This window comes from Miniopterus natalensis, chromosome 4 (genome assembly GCF_054644295.1).
Source record: "Miniopterus natalensis isolate mMinNat1 chromosome 4, mMinNat1.hap1, whole genome shotgun sequence".
In the NCBI taxonomy this organism is placed as follows: domain Eukaryota; kingdom Metazoa; phylum Chordata; class Mammalia; order Chiroptera; family Miniopteridae; genus Miniopterus; species Miniopterus natalensis.
In genome coordinates, this window is record NC_142084.1 from 23,757,236 (window position 1) to 23,783,252 (window position 26,017).

The 26,017-nt window shown below is 36.6% G+C and overlaps 1 protein-coding gene across 1 annotated transcript; it reads right to left on the reverse strand.

The window, feature by feature from the left end:
- Positions 1–1,071: 1,071 nt before the first annotated feature.
- Positions 1,072–25,533, reverse strand: LYRM7 (LYR motif containing 7). Its single transcript, XM_016197090.2, has 5 exons — positions 25,471–25,533; positions 18,754–18,826; positions 16,817–16,887; positions 13,068–13,149; positions 1,072–2,816 (listed from the first exon to the last, which is right to left on the reverse strand). The coding sequence occupies exons 1-5, from the start codon at positions 25,486–25,488 to the stop codon at positions 2,746–2,748; spliced, it is 315 nt and encodes a 104-aa protein (XP_016052576.1). The 5' UTR covers positions 25,489–25,533; the 3' UTR covers positions 1,072–2,745.
- Positions 25,534–26,017: the final 484 nt, after the last annotated feature.

The window sequence follows — 26,017 nt, forward strand, 5'->3', positions numbered from 1 at the left end:
GATTAATCCCAACATACAGTTGACCCCTGAATGCAGGGGTAAGGGATGCCAAACCCCTGTGCATCAGTCAAAAATACATGTATAATATCTGACTCCTCTAACACTTAAGTTGTCCCTTGGTATATGCAGGGGATTGGTTCTAGGAATTCCCCCAAACAGTACCAAAATCCAAGAATGCTTTAGTTCCCTATATAAAATGGTATAGATCAATGCATACAGTCAGCCCTCCGTATCCACAAATTCCTGACTATGAATCGAAAATTCTACAAGTATTTACTGAAAAAAGAATCATGTATAAGCGGAACTGTGCAGTTCACACCTGTGCTGTTCAAGGGTCAACTATATAGTGACATGGGATATGATCAAAATTGCTTTATATGTAATCAGGAAAAGAATGGGCTATTGGATAAATGATGCTGAAGCCACTTGCTTTGACATAAAAAAATGATGGAGCCTGGCCGGGTGTGGCTCAGCGGTTGATCGTCGACCTAGGATCCAGGAGATCAGGGTTCGATTCCTGGTCAGGGCACATGCTGAAGCTGCTGGCTCGATCTCCAGTCCGGGGCATGCAGGAGGCAGGCGATCAATGACTCTCTCATCATTGATATTTCTATCTCTCTCTCTCTCCCTCTCCTTTCCTTTCTCTGAAATCAATAAAGATACATTTAAAAAAAAAAAAAAAAAAAAGACTTAAAAAAAATAAAATAAAAAAATAAAAATAAAAAAACTGATGGAGATTCCTCCCTCATATCATAAACAAAAATAAATTCTAGATGGTGTAAAGGCTGGACGATAAAGCGCAAAGCTTCAACATTCGGAGGAAAACGTCTTAGAATATCTTTATGACTTTGGAGTAGAAAAGAATTTTTAAAAAAATCTTTAAAAAAATATATATATATCCTTATTGATTTCAGAGAGAGAAAGGGAGAGGGAGAGAGAGAGATAGAAACATCAATGACGAGAGTCATTGATTGGCTGCCTCCTACACGCCTCTGACTGGGGATAGAGACGGCAACCCGGGCATGTGCCCTCACCAGGAATTGAACCGAGATCTCCTGGATCCTAGGTCGATGCTCAACTACTGAGCCATGCCTGGCCGGGTGAAAAGAATTTCTTAAAAAGATACAAAAGCAAAATTAATAAAGAAAAAGATTTTTTTAAATGGATACACTAAAATAAATTCCCATACTACAGGTTTATCATAAATAAAGTTAAAAGACGAGTCACATATTGGAAGAAGACATTTGCATCACAGATAACCAATACAGGATTAGTATCCAGAATACATATATATTTAATTTTTATGTAGGTATAATTTCCATATACATAATAAGAAATATACATGGGAGGTGAAAAGTTATGTAGCAATCTTTTGACATGTATAATCCGTTTCACAGACTACTAACTAAATCTGGTTTAGTAATAAGTGTGGCACATCTAAATAATTTTGATAATGTTTTGATCTCCTAAAATTATTTTTAAGTATAAATTTTATATCCAGTATGGATATAGTAATATGTTTTGACAACAAAGCATTGAGAATCTTGCAAAAATTAAAAACCTATGTAATCACTGAATGGGAGAATTGATCAGTGAATGGGAGAAAACATACTGTTCACTGAGAAAAACAGAATGGTAAAGATAATCATAAAAGAGAAATAAGAATAATATTAAATACAATTTTATAGTTCCCACCATTAGATGGTAGAATGCTAAACTGTTTTATAATACTGCCAATCTCTTTAGGAATGGGACATGTGGAAGAAAAGCTATTTAAGTTTTATTAATTAAAATCAGGAGCATGCAGACATATATTACATTTTCACAGTAAAGTCTAGCTGTAGTCTAATTACAGCTAATTCTACCAAGACTATGTTATGTAGTTTGACTAAGGGCCACTATTTCTTTAAAAAATTAGGATTTCTTTATTCCACAGTGATCCTAGGTGATTTTGATATTTTAGCATCTATCTTCAGAGGACTGATTTAAAAATGTCTTTATAGGAACACAGAGATACTCTCTATCTCTACAAAGAAATTCTTATTTGTTAGCTACAGAAACCGTTTCAGTGCCTTAAGAAAAAAAGGCCACCTTCTGTGGAAAGCTGGCACACACTGTGATTTTTTAAAAAATTTTAATTGATTTTATAGAGAGAGAAACATCAATTTGTTGTTCCACTTATATATGCACTCATTGGTTGATTTTTGTATGTGCCCTGACCAGGGATTGAACCTGCAACCTTGGCGTATCGGGATGATGCTCTAACCAACTAAGTACCCGGCCAGGGCCATACACTGTGATGTTTTGACCAATTTAATGTGTTTGGGACTAAACATCAATTTAATCTAATAATCTTAATCTAATAGTTTCGTTTCACATGGGAGGAAAAACCATCAACTTGTCAAAACACTGCATTCTCAAATAGTTATGGTAAGACTGAAATACTTACCAAAGTATTTCAAAGAGAAATAAATACATTTCCCTAAGCATTTATTTCACTTTGTAAAGTTTGATTTTCAATGAAAATGAAATGTCTTATCTAATAGTTCTTTAGAAATATTTAGCTATGGCCTACAGTTTTGAGCAATGTCCAATTAATATGAAACTTAATTATAAAACTATACTTTGATTCACTAATTTTTAACATGCCAGTTCGGAGAAAATTATCTGCATTTCCAGGACTTTTGTTGCAGTTATATATTAAAAAATTTTTAATTACAAAGACTTGATTGTATCCTAGAAAATTCAGTGCTTCTGAGTTGGTGCATCACAATATGGCACATTTTCTATAAGAAGGTCTTTCCTAGGGACCAATTCTGAAAGAAAAACAAAAAGGGAATAATTAACATTATGAAAATTAAAATTAAATGCAAATACACTCATTCCCCTTAAAATTTATAGCAATAAAATATGGACTTTTAAATATGGCAAATTTTCCAGGGATATTTTATTTCAGTTAACCCCTAAGGTGGAGTCCTTGATTTTAAATGGAGACAGTAGGATTCTAATTTCAGATTACTATAAAAACATGTATGACCAATTTAACCCTTTGTCATTTATTAAATATAACTGATTAAATAACTGAACAGAATTCAGCTAAAGCACATTATCACCCATCTGATTACAGATTACTGATAATTAAAACCACCAACTGGAAAATGCTTTTATACTACTTACTTATTATATAAAAAGCAGGACTACTTTCTTAATTTAAAGATTCCAAATTTTATAGAACAGTGGTTCTCAACTGGGAGTGTTTTGGGTAGTCACACCAACTGAAGAATGCTACTGGAATGTAGTGGGCAGGAGCCAGGGATGTGCTGGACAGTCTGTTATAGCAAAGAACTATGCTGGTCAAAATGCCATTAGTGCCCCATTGAGAAACATAGTTAAACAATAACAACATTAAGTGTTGATTTCTACGCAAGACCATGCTAGAGTCAACTGAGGTTAAGCTCTTAATATAAAATTTTGAGGAGATACATGATTTCTCTGCTTTTAACTCCAGAAAAGCTGAAATCAGGTGAATTGTCAAGTTAAAAAAATGTTCATGCCACATTCTATGAAAGAACTTGCCTATACTCTTAAAAAACATCATGGTCAAGAAAGATAAAGAAAAACTGAAGAGCTGCTCCAGATTAAGAAAGATTAAAAAAACATAATGACTAAGTGCCATTTGTGTGATCCTCAACTGGATAGTAGACTAGAGGGAAATTTTCTTTCCTACTGCTATAAAGTACAGTTAAGACAAATAGAAAAATCTGAACAACAGTACTACATCAATGTTAAGATCCTGCTTTTGATAATTATATGGTGGTTACAAAAGAAAATGTCCTTATAAATTCAGGAAATACACACTGAAGTATTTTTGAGAAATACACCTTAAAGTATTTCTCCAAATCTAAACCCAAGTGGGCTATCATAATTTTTAAAAATGCTCATTTGGGGGAAAAGAGGCATTATCCTCAAGAAAGTTTAGGGGGGGAAAACAAGGAAGGATGATAAAGCAAATGTGGTAAAATGTTAGCCTTTGAGGAATCAGGGTAAAGGGAATTCCCATATCCTTCAACTTTTCTTGCATCTTTTCTGTAAATTTGAATCATTTCAAAAAAATTTTTTTAAAAATATATCACTAAAACAAATTCAGTTTAGAAGGAAAATGGAAATTCTCACTTAATAAAAAAAAAAATAACCCATCTGACTAAAAATAATGCTCTTATTAGGCAAATGGCAAATCTGGTTTACTGAAATAAAAACCTTTGTTTATATCTCACCTACTTTGCCAAACCTTTGGAAGTTTCCCCAGATTATAGTTTAGGTTTTAACTGACTAACAAAGGCAGTACATTATTCCACTCATCAAACATAATGTGTGCCTGTTTTATGCTGGACATTACATCAAGAAATGAAGCTATGGAGGTGAATGTAATAGTCTCTTCAGTAGAACATGGTGACTATAATTCATAATTCTGTGCTGCACATTAAAAGATGGTAAGACAATTGGTTGTAAAAGTCTTTATCATAAGAAAAAAGCTGTAACTATATTTTTTCATAATATACACAAATATTGAATCAGTATATTGTACACCTGAAACTAATATAATATTACATGTCAACTTTGCCTCAAAAAAAAAAAAAAAAAGTCTATTCAGCTTCAAAGAGTTCACAATCTAGGGAAAAGACAGAAATTAACCAAAAGTCCAACAAACGATAGTTTAAATGAGTAAGAGATTTAATTTTCTCATGTATCAAGAAATACAGATTAAGTTAGTCCTGGGCTACCTAAGGACCCACACACTCTTTTCTTCTTGTTCTGCTACCCTTCATGTGTGATTTTTTTTCTTGATTGTTGCTGCCCCATCACAAGTGGGTTCCAGGAAGGAAGAGAGAAGGAAGAAGGGCAAAAGGAGAGTGATAGCTTGGCCTATGCCCTTTCAACATCTATTAGATGATGCCTTCTTGGGAGCAACATCTAATAGCTGCTTACAATGACCAGAATGGTGTCACATGGTCTGAGAAATAACTTTTTTCTTTTGTTTAGCACAATACAGCCCGAACACAATTTTTCAGTTAGTAAGAAAGAATGAGAGGAGATTGAAAGATGGCAGCAGAGTAGGTGGACCTCTCTACCAGCTCCTTCCAGAATCGAACTGTAATTAAAACTAAATTGGGGAATATTCACCCTGAGTTACCAGCTGAAGACTGGTTGAAGAGTAGATTTTAATTTTATTTTTTTTTTAATATGTTTTATTGATTTCAGAGAGAGGAAGGGAAAGGGGGAGAGAGAGATAGAAACATCGATGATTAGAGTCATCGATCAGCTGCTGCCTGCAGGCCCCCTACTGGCGATCCAGTCCCCAAACGGGCATGTGCCCTGATGGGGAATCGAGCCTCAGACTCCTATGAGAGATCAATCTCCTGGATCATAGGTCGATGCTCAACAGCCAAGCTATGCCAGCTGAGCTGAAGAGGAGACTTTTAAACAAGGAAGGGCAGAAACCACCGTGAGACTGGTAGAAGGGGTGGGGATGCGGGGATGCCAGAGGCCATGGCCCAGCACCCAGGAGTTGGTGGGCCAAGGGTGAAGAGGGATCCCCCAGAGAGGAGAGAGGCCTGGACCACAGGCAGGACTCCCCAGACTGGACAGCCAGAGCTGGAAATAGCGGCACATGCAGCAACGAGAGGCAGGGCTTCTATCAGCCAGAGAGCTGAGCCTCCCAGAGACAAAGCCATTTTTTTAAAGGGCTGGCGCATAGGATTTACCTTCCCAGACGCTCACCCTAGGTTTCAGCGGTGGGAGCGCGGTGGGAGCTGGAGTTGCCCAGGACAGGGGTGGAAGGAGTTGGGGATAGTTTCAGGGAGGGTGGCTGCCAGAATACCTGTGCTGAGTCACCACCACGCCATATCACAACAGTCATTTTTCCTAAGAGGCACAAGCCCTTCCCAACAATAGAAGCCTGAGGAAAGGCAAATACCCCGCTTCAGGATACAGCTTGCCCTACCCTAAGGAATCCTGCTCACCTCGCCCTCTGGAATCCTGCGTGCCCTACCCTGCATCTTAACCCCTGCTGAAGAGGCAGCAGTCTGAGGAGGCAGCAGTCTCAGGGAGCATCAGTGGCTTGCTTTGGGGAAGGGACATTCTCCCACATTCCTAGGGACCTGGCTGGCACTTCCCTCTCATGGGAGAGCTGATAGAAACTCCTGGCTTCCCAAAGACCCCACTGGCTGAGGGGCTCCACCTGGCCAAGGACAAGGAAATAGTCTAGGGACACACCTACCATATTCCCCGAAGTCTGAAAGTTTGCTGACGGGCCTTAGGCCCTGTACTGCTAAAAACCTAGCCTAGGAGCACAGGGTGGCCTTGCCTGTGGGGGCTGCCAAACTCAGAGGAGGCAGCTGTGGATCACTTGAAGTTTGGAACAAGGCATCAAGAGCAAAATTTGGACAGCTTCTGACATGGACTAGCACAAAAGTACCTCCTGGGAGGCCAGAAATCAACATACAAAAACAGCATCAGACATAAAGAGCAGGATCCAAAGGGAAATCCTAGCAGGCACTAAAATTTGCCAAGATGAACTTCACTTGTTTGTTTTGTGTTTTTCCCCCATGATTTTCTTTATTTTTTCTTTTTTATTGCTTTGGTCTTATTATTGTTATTATTTTTCTCTTTTCCCTCGTTTCTTTCATATCTCTTATTTGCCTCTTTTCTTCTTACTCTATTTTTCTTTTCTTATTTTGCTTTATATCTTTCTTTCTCTTCTTTTTACCTTCTCATAATTTTTTCTTAGTTACTTTTTTACTGTTTTCCTTTTCCTACTCTCTTTTTTCTCAGACAAGAAAAAGCTAAAGGAGTTCTTTACCACCAAACCAGTATTACAAGAAATGTTAAAGGGTCTTCTTTAAAAAGAAGAAGAAAAAAAGATAAAAAATAGGAACAATAAAATGACAAATAAGTACTTATCTATCAACAATTAAATCTACAAACAAAATGAACAAGCAGAACAGAAACAGATTCATAGATACAGAGAACTTTTTGTTGGCTGCCAGATGGGAGGGGGATTGGGAATGGGTGGGTGAAAAAGGTGAAGGGATCAAGAAGTACAAATTGTTTGTTTCGGAATAGTCACGGGGATGTAAAGTACAGCATAGGGAATAAAGGCAATATTCTAATAACTAGTTGTGGTGCTGGATGGGTGTAGGATTTATTGGGATGATCACATATTAAGTTATGTAATGTCTGGTCACTGGGGTGTACAAAAAAAACTTATTGTGATAATCATTTTGCCACCTATACATATATAAAAACATTATGCTACACACCTAAAATTAATGCAATGTTATATGTAAATTTTATTTATTTATTTATTTTTATTTTTTTAAAGTACTGGTTTATTTATTTTTTTAAATATATCTTTATTGATTTCAGAGAGAAGAAAGGAGAAGGAGAGAGAGAGAGAGAAACATCAATGATGAGAGAGTCATTGATCGAGCCCACAGCCCGGGCATGTGCCCTGACCGGGAATCAAACTCCGATCGCCTGGATCCTAGGTCGATGCTCAACCGCTGAGCCACACCTGGCTGGGCTACATGTAAATTTAAAAAAAATCTATCGATGGCATGGTTTATAATAGTGTGACAACCAAAGAAGCATCTAGGATATAAATAATTTATAAGACATTAAAATACTTAACTTTGCCATTAGAGAAAACATCTCACATATCAAACACACAAATATATATAAGTTCAAATTAGAAATCTTAAACACAAAATTGTTTTCTTCTAAGAACCTGTTCCTGACCCACCAAGTTTTGGATTTGGAGCTCTGCTATGTCCCTCCACAACACTGCCTCTCTTATTATGGCACCAAAAGGACTGTGACTGAACACTTAATTGTCTCTCTTATTAAGTTCCATAAGGACAGGAACCAGATCAGTCTTGTCCATTGTCCTATTCTCACTGCCTAGCACAATAGGAATTCAATATATGTTTGTTGAAACATACTAACTTTCCTTAGAACACAAACCTTAAGAGAGTTTTAGGCAAAGAATATAAAAACCAAAGGACATAAATTTAAAATTAAAAAGCTGTGGCACATTTATACCATGGAGTACTATGCGGCTGTGAAGAGAAAGGACCTTTTGGCCTTTGGCATGGCATGGAGGGAACTAGAGAGTATTATGCTAAGTGAAATAAGCCAGTCAGAGAAGGACAAGTACCACATGATCTCACTTATATGTGGAATATAATAAACAAAATAAAATGATGAACAAAGTGGATCCAATAACATAGAAGCTTAGAACAAACTGAGGGATCTCAGAGGGAAGGCAGGGAGGGGGGTAGGTGGGGAAAAATTAATCAGGGAACTGGTACGTTTATGGGCGTGGCCCATGGACAGGGACATTGGTATGGGGAGGGCCTGGGAGTGGGATGGATGTGGGGTGGAGGAGATCAGTGGGGTTAAAAGGGGGGCATCTGTAATGGTCTCAACAATAAAGAAACATTAAAAAAAAAAAATCTGAAGGAATAGTTTCTTAGAGCTTTTATTTTTTTAATGTATCACACATGTATAGAAGCACATCCCTATTTTGTTTGTCTTACATATATGCCAGAGAGAAAGTTAAAAAATATAGATAATGCTATTCAAAAATTAAATGCTATTAATGTATAGCACCCGGAAGTCCTGAGTTTTCCTGATACCATCTTTATTCATAAGCTTGGTTACTGTCTATAGGATATATGTTTGATAAAGGCCAACACTGAAACTAGCTGACCAATGTCCATATTAGAAAAAGGGCTCTAAATACCATATGATTAGATGTGGAATCTAATGAACAAAATAAACTAACAAACAAAATAGAAAACGTCTCATACATACAGAGAACATACTGACAGCTGTCAGAGGGGAGGGGGGAGGGGGCTGGGTGAAAAAGGTGAAGGGGTTAAGCAAAAAACAAAATAAAAAAACCTCAGACATAGACAACAGTATGGTGATTAGCAGAGGGAAAGGGGGATGAGAACTGAAGTAGGAGGGGGTAAAGGAGGGATAAATGGTAATAGAAGGAAACTTGACTTGGGGTGGTGGACATACAATATAATACGCAGATGATGTACTATACAATTGTACTCCTGATACCTATATAATTTTATTAACCAATGTCACCCAATAAATTCAGTAAAAAAAAGAAAAAGGGCTTTGACAAATGTCAATAATCAATGAAAAATCAAGTATAGAACAATGAGTTAATTTCAATATTTTTCTAGGTAATAGTTATTATTTTTCTATAGAAAACTTAAAAAGGTTAGGCTGCACCGATGATGAGAATGATATGAATAAAAAGTTATTAATCCAAATTCATGCCCCTGATATCATACTCCCAAAATACAAAAAAGTAGGGACTATTTGGGAAAATAATACTTTCCTCAATATTTTTATTTTTTATTCTCACCCAAGGATAAGATTTTCCATTGCTTTTCAGAGAGAGTGGGAGGGGGAGAAAGAGAAATTGAAACATCAATGTGAGAGACACATCGACTGGTTGCCTCCCGCATGTGCCCGGACCAGGGCCGGGGATCAAGCCTGCACCCTAGGTACGTGCGCTTGGCCAGAATCAAACCTGGGATCCTTCAGCTGCAGGCCGACGCTCTAACCACTGAGCAAACCGGCTAGGGCTTTCCCCAATATTTTAAAAATACTTTAAAAATAAGAAGTTTTCCCCAAATGATCAAATTACTATGTCTCTAATAAAGAATGCTGATATTATCTATAAGGATAATGAAAGAAAAAATTTTTAAAGAAAAAATAAGAAATTACTTATAATAAAGAGTTCTTGCTGGGAGTCAATATTTAATTTCCACTGTAAATATTATTTGGAAGAGAAGAAAAAGAGAGATGGATTCAGAATTCAGGCAGAAAAGGTGATTGCTCTTGCAGATGGAATTTCACTTTCAATTATTCTTCAAGTTGGGACATTATGTGGTATTTTTTAGAAGCACATAATCATAATTCTCTATTTTGTAGACAAGAAGCAGAATTTAAATTCCTTTCACTTCTATATGCCAGTATGGACACTGCTAAAGTATGTGTAGGAATTATGCTTAAAGTAACTTTTAAAATAAGAGATTAAAGGATCAAATTTGTTATATCTTGGACCTGTAGGCATAAATTAGGCAAAAGAGACCCATTTATATCTTAATAGAAAGAACAAGACCATTATTAAGGCAATATGCCATTATAAACAAATAATCATGAAAGAGTCAATATTTTCAATCCTGTGGGAATATTAAATTATACAGAAAACCAAAAGATAAAAATAAAAATTTAAACCAATGCTGTCCTATCTAAAACCAGACATTTGAAATATAGGATTAACTATGTTTACTGCCCTTAGAAATATAATTCAGATCTAATCATTTCTGATAAATCCTCATGAACTAAAAATAACTTTAAAAGCCCTACAGGACTTATATCACTAGCTATCATGTAGTAAATCAAGACATTACGGTACAAACTAATTGAAGAGATGATAAAGTCCAGAAACAGAAGCACATACATGCATAGTTATTAGATTTTATGACAAAGGTGACCCTGCAGTGTAGTAGGGAAAGAACGGTGTTTTCAATAAATGCTGGATCATCTGACTATTCACATGAAAAAAATAAACTTTGACCCCTATCTCAAACCACATACAAAAATCAATTCTAGTAGATATAAACAACCAAATGGAAAGATCAAACAGTAAAGCTTTTGGAAGAAAGCATAGGAAAATCTCTTCATGACCTTCTTTAATACTGCTTAACCAGGACTCAAAAGTACAGCAGGTCCTGAAATAATGTCCTTTTGTTCAACCTCATTTCAACGTAACATTGATGAGGTGCCTTAGAAACTTAACTCTTGTTTATATCAATTAGCCTACAGAAAAACTGGTTTCACTATATGTCTCTTCACTTAAAGTTGCAGAACCTACTGGTGCTGTCGAGGACTTACTATACTAACCATAAAAGAAAAAATTGATAAACTGGACTACATTAAAATTAAGAACTCATCAAAAGGTATTACCAAAATGAGAAAGCAAGCCGCAAAATAGATTCTTGTCATACATATATCCAACAAAGAATGTGTATTCAGAACACATAAAGAATTCTTTCAAATCAATAGCAAAATGGCAGATAATTGCTAAGAAAATGGGCAAAAGACTTACACTGTCATCTCATAAAATAACTGGCCATTAAACTGAAAAGTTGCTAAAACTTCATTAGTTACCAGAGAAATGAAAATTAAAATCACAATATAACACCATTACACAATTACCAGAAAGGTTAATTTAAAGAGACATACAGTACCAAATGTTGGGGGATATAAAGCAACTGGAGCTCTCAGATACCACCACTGGAAGTGTAAATTAGTCTAACCACTTTGGAAAACTGGTTAGCAGTATCTACTTAAAGCTAAATAAACATACAATTCCTTTGACCTGGAAAATTCACTGCTAGATACCCACTACCCAGGAAATGCATTATATTTGTATTTGTGTATATACATATACATGTACTTGTGCATACATATATTTTTTTAAACCAAAAGGCACATAGTAGGATGTTCACAGAATCATTATTTATTATAGTTCAAAATTAGGAACAACCCAAATGAATAGCAGAATGAATAAGCTACGGTATATTCAAACAATATTCACAGAAATGTTGCTATACACAACAATATAAATTATTCTCATAAATATAATGTTGAGAGAAAGAAGCCAGACAAAATAGTAATCCTGTATGATGCCATCTATATAACGTTAAAACACTTTAAGTTAAAAATGGATAGTGTTAAAAGTCAGGACAGTCCTGACCTGTGTGGCTCAATTGGTTGAGTCCTCTCCCATGCACTAGAAGGTTGTTGGTTCAATTCCTGGTCACGGCACATGCCCAGGTTGTGGGTTCCATCCCCAGCAGGGGGGTGTGCAAGAGGCAGTCGATCAATGACTCATCATTGATGTTTCTCTCTCTCTCTCTCCCGCTCCCTTCCTCTCTCTGAAATCAATAAAGATATATATATATTTTTAAAAGTCAGGACAGTGGTCATGCTTGTGGGGAGGTGGTGACTGGGAAGGGCCATAAGGTCATGAGGGGACTTCTGGGATACTGGTACAAAGTATTATACAGCTTGAGGCAGATGTTGGTTACACGAATATTTCACTTTGTGAAATTCACTGGGCTATACAGCTATAAATTGGGCACTTTTCTGTTTGCATGTTATTCTTTAAAGAAAAAAAGTCTTTCAGAAACTGCTAATGTCATCTTTTTTGTTGTTATTGTTGTCCCCAAAGAAACTTTAGGGAATAAAAACAACGCATAATGTAAAATGAGATTTTGCTGAAGCCCCTCCAGGAGTCTGGAGGTATAATGAAGGATCCTCTATTTTTATTCCCTATAATCCCAATTTTTTTGAATTAAAGTAACTCTAATCATAGAATAAAAGGTAAAGAAACAGACTTAGCCTCAGTGATAAATGATACTAGAAATATTAAAAACTCCAAGTAAATATGATAAAAATAGTCATCCTGTCTTTGTAACTGTAGCTTTGTAATATAACCAGTAGTTAAGATTTAAAAACAAAATTAAAAGAGAAAAAGATCCGGTTAACATAGTTTCAAATTCAGCATTTTAAATTTCATTTAATTTTTAATCCTCATCGGAGGACATTTTTTTCCATTGCTTTTCAGAGAGTAGAAGAGAGAGAGAGAGAGACGTATCAATGTGAGAGAGACACACTGATTGGCTGCCTCCCACATGAGCCCCTGACCAGGGCTGGGGATGGAGCCTGCAACCGTGTTCTTGGCAAGAATCGAACCTGGGACCCTTCAGCCCCTTCACTCTAACTACTGAGCCAAACCAACCAGGGCCATAATTCAGCAATTTTAAATGGTAGATTTACAAATGTATACAATATATACCACGCTGTCTGTCAAAAATCAAGCTGTTTTAATAACCATTATTAAAAGCACTGTAATTGCTCAATATTTTAAAACACATTGCAATCAGAAAAGATTTTTCTTTCATTTTACTTACTCAGTGTATTGTGGTCTGTGTGAATACCTTGTATAACAGATGTTCTGAGTAACAATTCCACATCAGAACCTATTTTTATTAGCTGTTAAGAAAAGCAAACACAGAATAAATCCTTCAGGCGTTTTTTCAATGGTTCATATGAATGAAAAATTTTGAAAATTATGGGTTTACTACAATTTCTTTTTATGTAATTATATTGCCTTTAACTTTTTGTAATCATTCCAAGTGTACAGAAAGCTCAGATAGGCGTATACTTTTAACTTTTATCCATCCATTCCATATTTTTTTCCAAAACACATTTAGAGTATTGTTTTGTTGAATATATGTTACAATCTTTTTAAAATACACAGTTTTTTGGGGGGGTGGTGGTGAATCTTTCTTTTATAGAGTTGGATGTTCTGAACACTAGAAAGAGTGTTGGATTAGGAGTCAGATTACTTGGATTCCAACTCTGGCTCTGTCATTAAGTGTATCGCCTTGGGTTAATAACCTACTCTGAGTTTCAGACCTCATCATTTACAAAATAAAGACCTGGACTAGGACAGCAATTCTCAATGTGTGGACCCCTTGAGGCACCCTGAGACCCTTTCAGGGAACCACGACATCAAATTTATTTTCATAATATGAGAGCCTTCTGCACTGTTTGTGAGAACTAGAGCTTTCTCTATGACATACCATTTGTACTTGAATAAACCACTAACAGACAAGCAAACAATGATTAATCAGACTTAGGTATTTGGTACACTTTTTCTTGAAAATGAGTGAAGTGAGGAGGGAAGTTAACAGGGGTCAGAGGATATAGCCTTTTGGGTCATGGAATAGGAGTCATGGGGGTTGTGAGCTGAGGAGGGATAGAATATGCCTTTTTTTAAAAAAAAGGTTCACTCTGCCTTTAAAAGTATTGAGAATAGGCTTCAGTTAGGGCAAAATAAGGGAGGTCCAGTAGAAGGCTGTTGGAACAATTCAGTTAGAAATGACAATGACTTAAACCAGGAGATAATGATAGGAAGGGATGAGAAGTGCTCAAATTCTAGATATATTTTGAAGGTTAAGCAAATATGATTTGCTACCAGATTAAATGTAAATTTGACAGAAGAAAAGCAGTCAAAATAGCACCTAAGATTTTGATCTGAGCATCAAAAGGAGGAAGTGCCAGGACGGGCGTGGCTCAGTGGTTGAGCGTCAGCCTAGGACCCAGGAGATGGTGGTTTGATTCTCATCAGGGCACATGCCCGGGTTGTGGGCTCAATCCCCAGTCGGGGGTGTGCAGGAGGCAGCAGCCGATTAATGACTCTCTCATCATTGATGTTTCTATTTCTCTCTCTCCCTCTCCCTTCCTCTCTCTGAAATCAATAAAGATATATTAAAAAAAAAAAAAAAAAAAAGGAGGGAGCTGCCATTAACTAACATGGAGAAGCCTGTGGGAGACCAAAGCCTCACATCCTGACAGACCTGAGAAGGGGCTAGAGAAAGGGGGGAAAAAAGGGTCACCTCACCCACTGGAGATGAATAAACTGAGTCCTAGGTCTAAGGCTGGGAACAAGGTTAAATGAGGAACAGGGATTAGGGGAGACCAGAGGGAATGAGCAGGAGGTGGTATGTATGAATTATGAATAAAATTAAATTGAATATATCATTTCCACTGATCTAATAGCGACAGAGTTCTACACTGTGACTAACCTTTAAGGAAATTTATCACTTGTTGATATATATTATCAAAGAATATTCATAATTTTTTGAAAAGGCTATTACATACTCCTATACCTTTCCAACTATTTTTTTAAAAAATATATCTTTATTGATTTCAGAGAGAGGAAAGGAGAGGGAGAGAGAGAGAGAGAGAGAAATATCAATGATGAGAGAGTCATTGATCAGATGCCTCCTGCACGCCCTCGACTGGGGATCGAGCCCGCAACCCAGGCATGTGCCCTGACCAGGAATCGAACCCTGATCACCTGGATCCTAGGTCGACGCTCAACTGCTGAGCCACACCTGGCCGGGCTCTAACTATTTGTTTGTGTGAGGCTGGATTTTCTTCATATACTTCAACATAAAAAAACATTGAATGAGGAAGCAGATAGAATATAGCTGACTTCTATTAAGCCAGACATGAAAGAGATCTGAAAAAATGTAAAGCATGCCACTCTTCTCACTAAATTATTTTGAAAATAGTTATTTTTCCATAAACAATGTATTTGTTAACATGCAATGGGTTTATTGTTTTTAAGTAATTTATTCAATGTATATATATTTAAATTTCATAGTTTAAAATTCTAATACTGTATGGTAAATATTGATAGGTATAACACATAAACAGCACTTTTTAGGGTCCTCAATTTTTAATAAGGTAAAGGGGTCTAGAGACCAAAAAGTTTGAGAACTGCTACTCTGGAGAATGCTTAAATTTCCTTTTGATGCCAAGACTAATGAACCCTTTAATATATGATAATGTAATAATCCAAAAGCTACTAAATGTTTAATATATGAAGTTATAGAAAGTAAAAAAGTACTTGTCTATTTGTACATAACAAATATATAATTTCTAGATTGCTTAATGTTACATTAGAATTCTAAAAGTAAAATGAATTTGGGAGATTGTAGTTCATTTTCTCAGTTTAGTTGATACAGATAATTTAAAATTTAAAAAATTTTAAACCATGATTTCAAAATTTAAAAATTGCCAAATTGTTATTAGTCTACTGAAGAGCAAATGGTACAAACTTCTATGTATACCTTTTAACTTCAATTCAAGCCATGACTTAATTCTAATGTCATCTTAACTTCTACATGAATAAAAATTACATAGTTCCTGTGTGTCCTTTCATATGCTTAAGGGAAATCTTCTCCTTTTTTCTTTATATTATAGGAATAGAAATAATTAAGCTATCTCATTTTGTCTCATTAGCTTATTATATTTACTATTTCAAAAATATATATATCAAAACATAAATGCATTTTTGTCAAAAAATTTTTTAATGTTTGGAAATTCTATTAAACACAGAAGAATTTCTCTAATTTGTACTTTCCTTTTTATCAAACCAGTTCTTGGAATCATAACTACCCCTGCAAACAGTTTTCCATTTTTCATTTTCTTCCTGTGGGTCCTTTCGCTGTATTTATACAAGGTTAAAAACAGGAATACTTAGGAAGCACAAGACTGAGACAGTATTTATACGCAGCATGATTTTATACAGGAAACAAATCAATGTGCATTTTTTCAATGAATATGTATTGGGAGGACTAGGAAGCTCACAGACTAATTTCAGTAGACTGTCTTCAACTAAAACAAGTGACTAAATGCAAATATAGAAAGCAAACCAAGAGTGTTCATAAACTGTGGCTGGTTAACTTCCACCACCAAGATAGGAATTTAAAAAAACTGTCTAGTTGAGCTAAATAAGTAGATGATACCTCTGTAGTTCTGAGTTAACACAGCACTCATTCTTTTCAGTTTCAGTCACTTGCCTTAAGTGAAGATAGCATTTCTACGGGTGTCTGGGTTGATTCAGCTGCTCTTGTTTTGACCATGGCTACCATGCATGTTCTTTTCATCAGGCACCTTGCTGTCTATGGGTGTAGGCAGATGACAGGAGGAGGTGAGCCAGGCTAAACAAGTGAAGGTTATCTGTAGTTGCTTTAACTATCAGGGTTTTTATTTCACATAACCTCTCTATTTTCATCATTTCCTCTAGTTGCTAAGAAAATTTACAAGAGTTTTATTGTAAAATTGGAAAACTCAATTACTGTACCTCTTCTACTTTCTTAGGAGAAGCTTCATTTTTATTGCTTTTAAATTCTTCATTTATCTTTATTCTGGCTGCTACAAAAAGAAAAATACATACAGTTATTTGCTTTTCTAATTTATGACTCCTGTTCCAATAACTTACATGTTATTCATTATGAATGACTACTTCTCTAGTAGAGGAAATAGTTTTGCCCTATGTAAAACAAAATATAAAAATAAGAAATTTATTAAAGAAGTCTCTTGGAGAGCTTTTGACAGGCTGGCAAGTTTGTAATTAAACCTAATATAAACCTTCAGCACTCTAATACTTTTGTTTCCTGCTTTTTAGTTCCAATTTCACTTGTGTACCTCTAGCTATTAGATTCTAACACATCCAATGTAATGCTTTATTCCTATAAATCTAAAAATTTAAATTGAAATGTTTTTAAGGTGGCAAAACTCAGTACATACAAACACATTAAACCACACACACAAACTAATTAAAATAAAGATATAGCAGCTTTGAACGCCTTCTCTGACATGTAAAGTAAGTGATAAATAAAACTTTTGTTCACATATGCCACTGACACTTTGGCATCATTATAGCAGCATAATTCAGTTTAATTTGACAAACTGCCTTATTGTATGTATTACTGTGAGCATTTAATGTAATGATCCATGTAAAGTGATAGTAAATACGCAATGTTACCTGCTCTTATAATTATTTTACTTAAAAACATTTAAAGCAAAAAAACATGCTATTTTGATGGAGAACAGTCATAAAACCTTCCATCTATCTTCATAATTTCAACATATAAGGCGGGCTTTGGAGCCAGACTGCTTAGGCTGAATCCTAGCTCTACCTCTTACTAAGTATAATGTGCGGGAAATCCTTTCACATTTTGTTAGTTTCTTATCTGAATAGAAATTGTACAGTAAAACCTCGATATAAGAGAATAATTCGGGCGAGTGGCAGTGTCTGTTAAAGCTGAAAGTCTGTTATATAATAAAGTAGGTTTCCCGAATGTGTATGTTAAAAAATTGACAAATTAGTTTACCTGTCTTACATAGACATGTTTGTGTAATTAAGTATGCATGAAAAGCTTAATTTCACAGAAAAGTTTTCTATATGTATTACTGTAATTTTAAATTTATACTGAATAGGTCTAGTAAATGTGTGCATTCATCAGTCACTGAGAGTTAACAAATGCACACAACTGGGGCATGGCTTAGTACATGTTGGAACACAGGCTCGCAGGTGTTAAAACTGCTGCAGAAACTGTCACGCCATGTGACAACAGAACCAATTATCCCCACCACAGGGTGTGATCACGTGACAAGAGGTGACTCTTGGATTTAAGTATGTAGTCTATAGTTATAGATATGTAATATTTATTTATGTTGGCAAAATTACTACAGTGTTTTTTCAAACATATGGCCTATTCGTTAAAATCTGCTAAAAACAACAGTGTATTACTTTTGGTGAATTACAAAAACTTGCATTCCTGGGGACAGTGGGGACACTTTACCTAGATTAAAGAGGTTTAGAAATGAATGAGGATTGGGACTGAACATGACCAATACAGAACCTAAGCTTTAGAGCTCTGACTTCCAGGTAAGATAGAAATCACTTAAAACCATGAAATACTGAATTTGGGATTGCTTGGGGATAGATTATCTTTCACAGCTGCTATCACTTCTAGAATGACACAGGTATTAACAATATGGTAGTATCTGGTCCTAGAGTGTGTGAAAATTTGATTATAGAATAGAGAAATTTTATTTTCTTTAAGTATATTCTCCTCAAAAAAGTGTAATCTAAACTAATCTTTATAACACATAACATTAGGGAAGAGGTAATGAAGGTCATTCCCTAAGCTGAGTCTTGACTATACAAAGTCTCTTGGCTATATTAGCCATATGAAGAATGCACTTGCTCCAAAGGAAAAACAATCAACTTACCTTCTAATGCCCTGGTATCATTTTTAAAAACTTGTTGTCTGGTCCTGTGCAATGTTTTAAAGAGCTGTAAAACCTATAAAAAAATCAGAACTCAGACCTCAAAAGAAAAAAGTCACATTTTACATAATAAAATTATTTAAATAGTATTTCTTTTGTTTGTTTCATAGACTATTTTTCAAAGTAGCTGATGAAAACTAGAGTTTGCCAAAATACCTTTACATTGATTATTTTTAAATTTAAAAAAACCTTTATTTACAAAAATAATACATAGTTCTTTGAAAAAAAACAATACAAGCATAGTTAAAAAATTAATAATTCCCCTGCCAAAACCAGTCTGCCAAGGTAAACAACTTTACCAGTCTGGTATGAATTGTTATCATTTTTCTTAAGATACTGAGGCCTTCATCTGTTCTTAAAGTGAGGCACACATATACACAAACTCATGAACTTATGTCTTAAGAGAGCCCAGAAGGAAGATGTTTTAAGTAATTTAAGCAAGTTCAATTGTGATTTCTCAAAAGATAAGTAGAATGCTGAGACTTCTGAATATTCTAAGACTGTGGTAAAAAATGGAGAGAAAAGAGCCTGGCACTTTGGTAGGAGACAAATTGTGAAGAGGCTTTAGTGACATGTTAAGGCCACCTCATACTTCTCAAGTCCAAAAAGGTACTCAGTGTTATTCTCCCAATACTGCTTTTTCTCCTGTTTTCTCAATTTTAGTTATGGAAGACACAGAATTTCTCAAGCCAGAAATCTTTAAATCTACCTTACTCTTCATGTGGAAACTTTAGGATGTCTAATCTTTTGTATATTCATTATATCCCCAAACTATTTAAGTTCAGATCCTCCCCATCCACTTCTTAGACCATTTACAAAGATTTGTCACTCTGCCATCCTTCTCTCCTTTCCTCCAGTCCACTCACCAGGAAATATCATCTAACATTTACTGAGTATATCCTGTGTGCTAGGCACTGTTTTAAGTATTTTATATATTTTAGAAAACCTATAACTTCAAAGTTAGACACCAAAAACATAACAGGAAAAAAGGAGCAGAAAACATAAAAACAAAAAAAACCCAAACAACTACAATTAACTCTTAAGTTACTGCAAATATGGAATAAGAACAAAAAAAGTCAAATTTAAAAAGGAATGTTCTGCCCGGCCAGGCATGGCTCAGAGGTTGAGCATCAACCTAGGATCCAGAAGATCACTGTTCGATTCCCCATTGGGGCATATGCCTGGGTTGCAGACTCAATCCCCAGTTGGAAGCGTGCAGGAGACAGCTAATCAATGACAACTGTCTCGTCAATGGTGTTTCTCTCTCTCCCTCTCCCTTCCTCTCTCTGAAATCAACATATATATAAAATGAAATAAAATAAAAAATAAAAAGGAATGTTTTGGCCCTGGCCAGGTGGCTCAGTTGGTTGGAGTGTTGTCCTGTACACCAGAAGGTTGCAGGTTCTATTCCCAGTTGGGGCGCATGCAGGAGGCAGTCGATTGATATTTATTTCTCACATCGATGTTTTTCTTTTTCTCTCTCCCTTCCTCTCTCTAAAAAAATCAGTAAACATATCCTTGGGTGAGGATTAAAAAAAAAAAAAAGGAACATTCAGAAATTCCCCAAAGCTCTTGGTTATCAAATAAGTGAGAGAAAAATTGCCCAGAAAGTAGAATAAAAATTGAGGAGAGAAAAGATAATTAGGGGAGTGGTCTAGATGGCTTCAACAAGAGAAAACAGAAATTAAAAGGGAGAATAAATTAAGAAAATTTCACCAAGTAAGGTGCATGAGTTACTAGGTTGAAAGGGCTCCGCCAAGTGCCCAACACAAAACCCATACCACAGCTCATGATGTAAGTTCAGCACAATGCTAATAAAAAGACAAACATGAGAGAAAAAACAGTTCACATACAAAGGGTAGATAATCAGAATTGCACCTGACTTCTCATATCACTGTGAAAAGACAACAGCATATTAACTTCAAATTTTGGGAAAAAAAAAAAAAAAAAGTCCAGCTTAGAACACCAAACAAAGCCAAATAATCACCTATGTACAAGGGCAAACAGATATTTTCAGAAATGTAAAGCCTCTTATATGCCATTCACCTTTTCTTGGAACACTATATGTGTTCCACCAAATGTGCTCCACCAAAACAAGGGATGAATCACAAAAGAAAAAAGCTTGGGGATCAGGAAGACAAGTGATCTAACACAGGAGAGGCACAGATGATGGTAAAGGACACATATAGGTCAGCATTTATGCAATGAGCTGAGAAAGCAACTAGCCTGGACTATAAAAAAAGGCAGAACCACTCTAGAAAAAAATGTTACCAGGGAAAAAATAAAACTGGTAGACTTTAGTTTTGCTCAGAGTTTGGGAATAGATATGTAGGAAACTAAACAGTGATAAAAACAAGGCAGTTAATAATTTCAAAAAACTAAGAATTAAAAATTAAAGGCAATGTGATTATATATTCATATTAGAGAGCTCAGCTGTGGGTAAGTTTTATATAGTCAAATAATATCAGAGACAAAAACTGATTCACCAAAACTTGTATATTGAGAGGAATACGGTGTAAAGGGAAGTTTAGTCCTCAACCTCCATAGTTAAAAGTCAACAAATAATATCTCAAAGAGAAAAATACCAGTTTAACATGTTTAGAAACATGGAGGTAAATATCAGAATAGCTAAAATGATTAAAAGCTCTTATCTCTGGGGAGCAGGAATTAGGAGTATCTTGAAGGAAGCAGACACCTACTGGCATTTGTATAACACTATTTCTTTCTTTTTAATTTATCTGTATTTGTCACAACCTTTTAAAAGCAGAATGTGATTTGAGCAGTATATTTCCATTCACAAAACTTGCTCTGAGTTACTTTCAAATGGCTTTACAACATGCCTAGGTCGGCTTATAATTTTACTACTCTAAACAATATTTTTCTTTGGAAAACAAGCTCTATGGATAGTTACTCCCATCAAGTTGGTTCAGCTCAGCATACTAATTTCTAGAGGCCATACATGCAGTTGATAAATATGGGGATGGAAAGTTTAAAAAGTAGATCCTAGGGGATGAAAGTTGTTTTAATCGTGTCTATCTCAAAACATTTCAGTGACTCCCTGGCAAGTATGGCTTGGGGTTAGAGTGTTGGCCAGTGCATCGAAGGGTCGAAGGTTCAATTCCTGGTCAAAGGCATGCAGCTGAGTTGCAGGTTCAGTGCATGTGGTGGAGGCAACAAGTTGATGTGTCTCCCTCACATCGATGTTTCTCTCTTTCCCTCCCTCTCTCTGAAAAACAATGGAAAAAATATCCTCAAGTGAGGATTAAAAAACAACAAAAAAAATTTCAGTGACAAAAGATTTGGTCTACTAAGGAATCTGCTTGAGAGTTAAACACTTTAGACCACAAAGTTAACAAACATTAGGTTACACATATCTCACAACAAACATAACTCATTCTGTTAAAATAAACCAACATGATGGCTTGCTTTATGTCTGTTAAATGAACATCATATGTAAATGCTAAAATAATCGACAGTGTCTCAGAACTGAATAACTGCAGTGACTTAATGCTCTGAAACAGTGTAGGATTTAATAGTAGGTGGTTTTTAATCCTTGGAATTGTGATTGTGGCCCATGAGAAGGAACTTTCAGTGCTAAAGCTGATCATCATGTGTGTAGCCAGAAGAAAAAAAAAATATATATATATATATATATATTTTTTGTAACCACTGTCTTAATGACAAAATAATTGTGGTTAAAAAAAAAAAAAAAAAAGCTAACATGAAACTAGAAAAGAAAAACTAGCTTTATTTACAACCAACATCTTCAATTTCAGTTTGTCATTAGACTCCTTTTCTTATTTTTCTTTTTCTTCCTTCCCTTTGGCCTCATCATCACTGACTTCTTTATCATATTCCTTCTCCACAAAGAGTAATGGGGTAGCCAATAGATTGAGAGTGTTTTTTCACATATCCTTTATCTTTCTCTCCCCCAAGTACTTGGCCTGGTCTTCTTTCATATGCAGGATGACCTCTGTTCCATGAGTCATGGGTTCACCTGTGTCAGTCCTAGCTGTGAATGATACCCCTGCAGAAGGCTCTTAGGCATACTGCTCAGAACCTGCAACCCAGGTACGTGCCCTTGACCAGGAATTGAACCCATGACTCTTTAGTGCTCGGGCTGACGCTCTAACCACTGAGACACACTGGCCAGGGCTGGCGAACTATTTCTTAATCTTTACACATTTATCACCTTGATAAAAACTAAAAATTTTATTTTAAAGAGAAAGGAAAAGGACACTATCAAAAAAGAGAAAAGACATCCCACAGAATGGGAGAAAATATTTGCAAATCATATATCTGATAAGGGGCTAGTTACCTAGAACATATAAAAAAATTTTTTACAACTCAATAAATTTTTTTAAATAAGCAAAGTATTGGAATAAATGTTTCTCCAAAGAAGACAAATGGCTATTAAGGCCCTAAAAAGATGTTCAACATAATTTGTCATTTGGGAAATACAAATTTAAATCTCAGTGATACTACTTCACTCAACGAGAAGGACTACAATAAAAAAAAAGATAGTCAAAAACAAATGTTGGCAAGGATGTGGAAACATTGGAATTTATACATTCCTGGTGGGAATGTAAAATGGTGCTCCTTTGAAAAAGTTTGGCAGTTGCTCAAAAGTTATACATAGAATTATCATATGACTCAGTAATTCCATGCCTAGGTATATAACCAGGAAAAATGAAAACATGTATTCACACAAAAACTTATACATGAACATCCATAGTAGTATTCGTAAGTGTCAAAAAGTAGAAAAAACCCAAATATTCATCAACTCATAAATGGGTAAATAAAATGTGGTATAACCATATTATTATGGTTTGAACTGTGTCTCCCCAAGGTGTTGAAGTCCTAATCCTTAGTACCTGCAAATGTGACCTTATTTGGAAGTAGGGTCTTTACAGATGTAATCAAGTTGAGGTCATCATTACTGCCTTAGAGCTATCAGGGCTAATTATCACGTGGGAGTTAATAAGCTTTTATTAAAAAACAGAAAGCTCAGTCACAGTTTGTCTTCTCTTTCCCATTTATTTACACTGATTGGACAAATTTAGGCAGTGGATATAGAAAATGTAGTCTTCAGTCAGATCAGTTTGAATCTGACATTGCCACTTACCGTAAACTTGGACAAGTTACTCAGACTTTTTGCCTGTTTTTTTTTAAATAATGAGGTAATTTTAATGGTGTACTAGGTTTCACTGTAGTCATTACTTACCTATTCCTTCTAAGTCTGGGTTATATGCCCCTCTTGAGTACATCCCCAGCATTGGACATTTACTACACTGTGCTAATTGCTTCCTGGTTGTGCCTTACTTCCTCAAAGGCTTCTCGGTTACCTCTGTATCCTCCATACTCAGCATAGGTGTCTTCTGTACATAATAGGCCTGGCTAAACGTGTTTTTGGGATGAATCCTTTCATTTGTACTCAAGTTTTCCAAGCAACTTCCCATTTCAAGGACTTTCCATATGCTTTCTCTTTCAGGAATGGTCTCTTCTCTTCTCCTAGCTAATTTCTAATCAAACTTCAGTTCTCAACCTAACTTAAACTTCTATGAGGTTTTTTTTTTAAATCCCTCCAGACAGGTTAAATCCCAATTATATGCACACAAAACACACTGTATTTTCAACACAAAGCACTTAAAATAATTCTAATTAAGTAATTGTTAAAAATCTCCAACCTGCTGGAATTCTGTATGAAGAAGGTGGTCTGTTTATTGTTGCACCACTATGCCTACACAAAACAGGCTAAATATTGGCTCTCAGGTATTACTAACAGCTACTATGGAGACTCAATAAATTTTTTGAATGAATAACCCTAGTTGTTTCTATTGGTGCTGTGCCATATATTAAACCTTACTAAGAACACCAAGTTCATTAGTACGTGAGGCATTGCTTGGTGGCTCCCTATTATTGACCATAAGCGCTGCTTTTCCTCACTATATTGTAGCAGGCCCTTTTCCCCTTTCCATGCCTGTGTTTCAGCCAGGGACAGGCACAAGTCTCAACCTGCCATGCTGATACTGAACGTTAGAGATGGCTCGTCGCTGAAATTGTGCACCGGCCAGGAACGTGCATCAGTCTGACGAGAAATGAACCGGAGACCACGTCCTCAGGGATGTGACCCCGCAGGGCCATCGCTTCCCGAGCTCATTCGGAGCACCTGGGTCTCCGCGTTGTGTCGCTGAGCGTTACCTGTGGTGAGTGAATGTGCCGGGACTCCGTTTCCTTGGTTCCTAGACTTCTGTGTGCCTTCCTGTTGTATGACTACACCTTTCACCTCATCGGTTGGTTGGAGCGCAGGGCTGCCTCTACCGTCTCGCACACTTCCCAAAGATGGGAAATGGGTCCCTCAGACAAACACTCGGTGGGGAGACGAAAGGCGGGCAGAGCTCAAGTCTCGCATCACTGAACACACTCGGTACCCGGTAGCCTAGGAAGTAGGAGCCACCGGTGCCTCCCTTCCTCCTCCGCACCTGCACAACCCCTCGACCACCCTTCGGAGTTGGTCACCCGAATCCTCAGGGGCACCGGCCACATCCTCCGTGAAGTGCCTGAACCCCATGGGTTACAGGACTCCAAACAACCTTCGTCAGGCCGCGCTCTTAACCCCCTGGTCCGCATCGCACCCAACACCTCCCCTGCCCTTGTCACCTTGGCCGCCTGACTCATGTCTCTCCTCACAGCGGCGCCTAGCTCTCCAGCGGTCGAGTTGCCCAGCCTCTCGGCGACCAATCACGGCCTGGCGTGCGCAGAACAACTTCCGTAACCACGGTCCTAACGCGCCTCAACCAATCACCACGCAGCATCTCTTCGTAGCCCCGCCCCCTGGGGGGAGGGACTGGAGAGTGGAGTTTGCTGAACCGGCGCAGTCTGGTAAAACCGCGAGAAGTCCCCGAGGCCAATTACTGTTGAGAGGAGTGCGGAAATCACCTGGACGCCATGTTAGTCAGGGGCAGAGTCACTTCCGGTTTTGTCTGCTGCCACCCTCTGGTGGCGGGGAGTGGATTGACATTTGATAGATGGCTTCGGTACCAACATACCACACCGTCCATTGCCTCCTGTTTCCGGGTTGAGCTTATTTATTAAAGAATCCTTTAACGTTTTCCAGTTGCGACTGGAAAAGTCTTCTTGCAAAGGTGCATAAATAAGAGCCAAGCCATAACAACTGTAGCGGACAGACGCTGATTGGAACAATGAC